General features: G+C 33.3%; 1 protein-coding gene across 1 annotated transcript; it reads right to left on the bottom strand.

Annotated features, from left to right (window-relative positions):
- Positions 1 to 792: 792 nt before the first annotated feature.
- Positions 793 to 2,481, bottom strand: LOC131675230 (piggyBac transposable element-derived protein 3-like). Its single transcript, XM_058954138.1, has one exon. The coding sequence runs from the start codon at positions 2,479 to 2,481 to the stop codon at positions 793 to 795; it is 1,689 nt and encodes a 562-aa protein (XP_058810121.1).
- Positions 2,482 to 6,218: the final 3,737 nt, after the last annotated feature.

Raw genomic sequence — 6,218 nt, 5'->3', positions numbered from 1 at the left:
AACCATTAAATTTTGCAATTTAAATAAAAAAAAGCACGATTTTTACAATACATTTTTTTTTCAAACTCGATTTTCACCTGGAACCACCTGTTCATTTCACGCAGAACCTTTCAAAATCGTGCAATAATACCTCGAACTTAAAAGTTAGATTATATATGATAATAAATTTTGGCATAAAAAATTCAAAATGGCGCCCAAAATGGGTCAATGTCAGGGTACATTTTCATTATTTTTTTTTTCACGAACGGTCAATTTTAGAAAAAAATTGTATGGAATAAAAAGTGTTTAGAATCACTCAAAAAATACGCCTGAATTTTTTCAAAATAGTTTAAAGACTTTTTTAATTTTTTTAAAAAGTTGTTAAATTCAAAAATCCAAAAACTTCTCAAAAAATTCTGAAAAAATTCACACTTACTCTTTGAATGATTTTAAACAACTTTTTTTCTATAAAATTTTTTCCTGAAACTGATCATTGTTGACTAAAATGGGTTAAATAGAAAAAATTATTCGTGCACTACATGGCCGAAAATCTGCATACACACACAGGCATATATATACAAGTCTGGGTGTAATATTTGTAAGTATATAATCCAGAGATCAAGATCGCCCTTTGCCATTGTCTTCATCAACAATGTTGCCCGATTCTCACCACTTGGAGGTGGACGATTTCCGAGAATCTTCTTCTTTTTTTTTTTTTTTTATTTATTTTTTTTTAATTTTTTTTACGTTTTTTTATAATTTTTTTAAAAGGTTTACGTTTTTTAAACTTTAAAAAGTTATTTTAAATGACTATCAGTGGATTGTATCAAAACATATTTTGCAAAAATACAATTCACAATTTTCACAAATCCTGTTTGTTCGCTTTTCACATTTTTCTCCCGAACAATATCTAAACTTTTGTACAATCTCTGACTTATGTCCTTTGAAATCCTTCTTCGCCATGTAATGTTTAGCTAATGAGAGTGCAAAGCTTTTTGTAGAGTGTTTTTTATCTTCTGAATCGGTCAAGTCTCTCAAAACTACAGAATTGGTGATGCTTGATTGAATCATTCTCATGAGTATAATCCAAGTCCATTTTTTCAAACGCACAATAGGCACAACCTTATTACATCGCTGGTCATGAATATCAACTCCGCCCATAAATTTGTTATACACCGAAAATGCATGGGGGAATGATATGTCAGATTTCTGCTTTTGTTCCTTGTCAAAACGTTTTACTATAGAAAGAGGAGTAACACCTGCGGCAGTTGACAAAATAGAAACTGGCTTAGAATCTACAACAGTTATAAAGTTGATACCACTTTCTGTATTATGTTTGACTGCATATGTACCTCTATTATCTTTTTTGTCAACGTTGTTTTTTACATTGATACGATTTTCTCGAACCGTGCCTGTTGCTTGTATTCCAATTTTGTGTAGATGTACTAATAAATCAGGGCAGCAAAATAAATTATCGAAATAAACGTGGTACTTACTCAGCTTTTTAATTGATATATTTTCCAAAACATTTTGCAACATTTGCATGACAACACGGCTGCCTAATGCACATTTTGGTAAAAAATCATTATTTTCAGAGTTTTTTCCGCAGTATATGTCACAGTCAAACACATACCCGTTTGCACTACATAAAGCCCATAGTTTGATACCAAATCTAATGGGCTTTGATTTGATGAATTGCTTCAACACAGTTTTTCCAAAAAATTTTAGCATCATTTCGTCGATCGAAAGAGCCGTTGCAAAAACTCCAAAAATAAGAAGATTTTTTCTAAAAATGTTGAAAACAGATCGAACACGCCAGACTCTATCGTTAGAATCTTCGTCTTCTGGTTTGGACAACTTGAGCTTTGACTTTATCTCCTCAAATTCATCGCGACTCATAACATTAGGTACTAAAGCACATCCAAGAAAAGGATCTTTTGACCAATAATCTCTTTGGGATAAACGTTTGTTGAACATGGTAAATATTATTATACCTAAAAATGCATTCAATTTTTCCGGAGTCAGATCATATCCATTTATTTTAGTAGCTTCGATTATATATTGTTTGATATCTGTAGAAAAGAACAATTCGAATAGTTTGGAGTCAGAGCATTGGGAAATGAAGTTTTTATCTTTTTCTGACAGTAATATTTCATTTTTCAGATTAGAATGATATTTCTTTTCTCCGTCAACCCAAACAAATTGATGGTCATCTTCAAGTTTTTTCTGGGAAGGTTCATATCCTTGGAGAACTTTTCTATAAGATGAACTTGGAAAAAACTCTTCGACTTCATTTTCAGAATCATCAAAATCGTCATTTTCGTAACGTGAATCATCACCATCAGATTCGCCAGAACTATCTGGATTTGGAATAAAAACAGCTTCATCATAATTTTCTTCTTCATCAAATTCTATCGAACTAGACGATACCTTGTATTTCTTTTTATGACGATTTTTTGAAACAGTAGCAGAAGCCGATGTTTCATTTTTTCTCTTTGGCATTTTTACAATATGTTTCAGAAACAAAGCAGTAGAAATATTTAAAATATTGAAAACAAATAAAGTAAAAATAATTACTATGATATGTTAGAATTATCACGTATAATTATAGAGCACATGAAAAATAATAAAAGAAACTATCTTTGAAATAATTGCGACATTTTCGGTTCAGAAAAAAATCATTAGCAATATTTTAAATCTTCAAAATAAATAAAGTAAAATTAATCCCTATAATATGTGAGAATCAAGAATATGGTAATCACACATAATTATACTGATTATTATGATAAGTAATCGAATAAAAATAACTAACTTTGATATACTTGCTACATTTTATAAAAAATATATAAAACAGATTTAAAATAAAAAGAAAAGAAAAAGTAAGGAAAGTAAACTAAATAAAGAATGTTAAAAAAATTTGCTTTGTGGACAGAAATGTAATTTCGTTCAACAAGTAAATAATTTTTTCTATTTAACCCATTTTAGTCAACAATGATCAGTTTTAGGAAAAAATTTTATAGAAGAAAAGTTGCTTAAAATCGTTCAAAGAGTAAGTGTGAATTTTTTCAGAATTTTTTGAGAAGTTTTTGGATTTTTGAATTTAACAATTTTTAAAAAAAATTAAAAAAGTCTTTAAACTATTTTGAAAAAATTCAGGCGTATTTTTTGAGTGATTCTAAACACTTTTTATTCTATACAATTTTTTTCTAAAATTGACCGTTCGTGAAAAAAAAAATAATGAAAATGTACCCTGACATTGACCCATTTTGGGCGCCATTTTGAATTTTTTATGCCAAAATTTATTATCATAAGTCCATAACTTTTAAGTTCGAGGTATTATTGCACGATTTTGAAAGGTTCTGCGTGAAATGAACAAGTGGTTCCAGGTGAAAATCGAGTTTGAAAAAAAATGTATTGTAAAAATCGTGCTTTTTTTATTTAAATTGCAAAATTTAATGGTTTTTTTAAATTTTTTTAAACTTTTAACCACGCCAATCGAAAGAGCATACCCGAAAATAGTCGAGTATGAATTTTCAGACAATTTTATCATTTTTACGTTGATTGGCACTACCTCAAACATGGACTACTGAAGAACTGCAATTCAGGCGTTAAAGGGTTAATGCTTATCTGATGATATGATGAATACATATCGAATGATGAGAATAGCTGCGCACCGGCCATTTTTTCAAATAAGTCGACAGGTAGAGGGACTGGGAAATTATAATCCGGAATAATTTTATTTAGCGTGCGATAGTCAAATACGATTCGCGGCGGTTGTAGTTCGCCATCTCCCGTATTCTTTTTGGGCACGCAAAAAACTGGTGCGCAGTATGCGCTAGTTGATTTTTCGATCCCTCTTTCTAATAATTCCTGCATTTGTTCGTTTATAAATTTACTGATCTGCGGGGGGTGCCTAAACTGTCGGAATCTGATTGGTACTTCGGAGGTAGTGTAGATCTCGTTCTCGGTAATACTCGTGGCTCCGAGCTTGTCGCCCTTAACAAAAAATCTGTCGCTGTAATTTTCGACGATTTCTTCAATCTTTGCCCGTTGATCTTGTTTGATACGATCCAATTTAATCAATTGAAGTAACTGTTTGACTCTTTTGTCACGATTATTAATTTCTGGGTTAACAAGTAGTGCTGCGCGACGCGCTTTAGGTACTTTTCCCCTAATAATCGAGCGGGCTGTTAATAATGCATTGAATGCATTATTCACTACATTTGGTTTTTGTAAGTTACTTTGTGATTTAACAATTGGATCTAGGTATCTATTTAGTATTTCGAGCAAGTATACGCGATCGCTATTAATTTCAGATTCTTTATTATTTAAACAACTAATAATACTGTTAATTAATTCTTGTATTAGCGCATAATCTGATTCTGATTTTTTAATCATTTCTGATGCTTTGTTTAAAGCGTAGAGTAAATCGGATTCGCTTTCCAGAGTTTGTATGAGTATGCCAGAAGTTACAGATACAGAGTTAATTTTTTTTGAGTTCTCGGAAAGGTCGTTAACAGACAGGTTGAACAGATTGTCGGATTCTGATTTTTTTTTGTGTTTCTCGGATTTTGTTTTCATACAGCTGATGTATATACTCTCTAGGAGTCAGTGTGTCATTCTGTTTTATGACATCTTGACCATTTTTTTTTACATGGGTTTTGTATACAGGCGCGTTCGTCCTCTGAGTTTCAACCGCTAGGTCCGGCAGTTTCCCGCTAAGGCCGTCGACCGAATATGACGCGTTATCGCCAGGCTGTGCCTGCCCTTCGTTTGTGGGAGGTATCTTGCTGGGTGCCTGGTTAATTTTTTTTACTACGGGAATAGCTCCAATGTAACAGGATTTACTTTCGGTGAGAATTGTGAAAAACAAGTCGTTAATTTTTAAGACCCCGGTCCCATAGCTACGTATGAATGCGGACGGATACGGACGCGAATCGCAACTCTAGTAACATCACTAAAAATATCTAGTTCGATTATTTAGTACCAACACTACCGGTAGTGAGCAAAAGTAACTGTTGTTTACAACTGTAGCGCCGAACGTACCACATTTAATGTTCAAATGTCAGATCTACAATTTACTTTTCAAATTCTCATGAATATTGCTTAGTGATGAGTATGCTAATGTAAAGAAAGCTTTTGGGATGATTAATACATATCATTTAAATATATTTTCTTTTTCTTCTCATATTTCAAGTACTTCCATAAAAGTAAGGCCTAATTCCACTAATTGTAGTTGAAAGTCTATCAATTCTCTATCATTTGCCATCTTATAGACTGCAATAATGTAAAGGTTAAATAAGCGTTCATTAAATGTGGTACGTTCGGGGCTACAGTTTTAAACAACAGTTACTTTTGCTCACTACCGGTAGTGTTGGTACTAAATAATCGAACTAGATATTTTTAGTGATGTTACTAGAGTTGCGATTCGCGTCCGTATCCGTCCGCATCCGTACGTATCTATGGGACCGGGGCCTAAGAGATTCCTGTATGAGATTCGTAATCAATATACGATCTGTACTTTTTTAATGACTCGCTTCCTATTACACCGTCTTCTAAAATTTTCCGGTACGAGGTGAAAATCTAGTACAAAGTTATGAAAGGTTAATGAAATTTTTCCTAATGTCAAGATACTTTCTTGCGAGATCCCTCGTAGTTCGTATCAGTCTAAAATATTTATGTGGACACCGGCTGGTTTGCTTGAAATTTTAAGTAGTGAGACTGCTGTGTTTGGGAACCCTTGTCTTTTTCCGCTTGTTGCAATTTTTGATTTCTGAGTTTTCGTTTTTCGCAATCACTCTTTCAGTGTCTCGCTTCTTTACAGTAATTGCAAATCGAGGAATTAGTTTGTTGCAATTTCTCTTGCGAATTTCAATTGGCTGGGGCGCTTGTTTTTTCTTGATTTTGGGCGGCTCAATGTGGCTGCTTGTTGGAGCGGGGACTAGTGCTATTGTTAGCTGCCGCGCGAGGCTCCGCCCACGGCTGCTGTTTGGGCTGCTGCCGTTGCTGTTGCGTAGTTAGCCGAGTTTGATTTTGATTCTGCAGTATCCGATACCAACAGTCTTTAGCTGTGTGTTTTGGCTTATTGCAAATTTGGCAGATGTTAGTATCCTACGCTTTCATTAATCGGCTCTACTTTAGGTTGGATTAGCGCTTTTACTGTTTCGGTTATTTCCTCAGGTTCCTGTATGTTGAATTCTCGTTCAATTTATATTGCTTTAGTTGTGGCTAATTCTAAA

The sequence above is a fragment of the Phymastichus coffea genome, unplaced genomic scaffold (genome assembly GCF_024137745.1).
Source record: "Phymastichus coffea isolate CEN01 unplaced genomic scaffold, Cenicafe_Pcof_1.1 PCOF00017, whole genome shotgun sequence".
Classification (NCBI taxonomy): Eukaryota; Metazoa; Arthropoda; class Insecta; order Hymenoptera; family Eulophidae; genus Phymastichus; species Phymastichus coffea.
The sequence above is the reverse complement of the archived record's forward strand: the minus strand, read 5'-3'. Positions and strand labels throughout refer to the sequence as shown.

Coding starts and splice junctions, on each gene's coding strand:
- LOC131675230 (XM_058954138.1), bottom strand. CDS start 2,481: ATGCCAAAGAGAAAAAATGAAACATCGGCTTCTGCTACTGTTTCAAAA.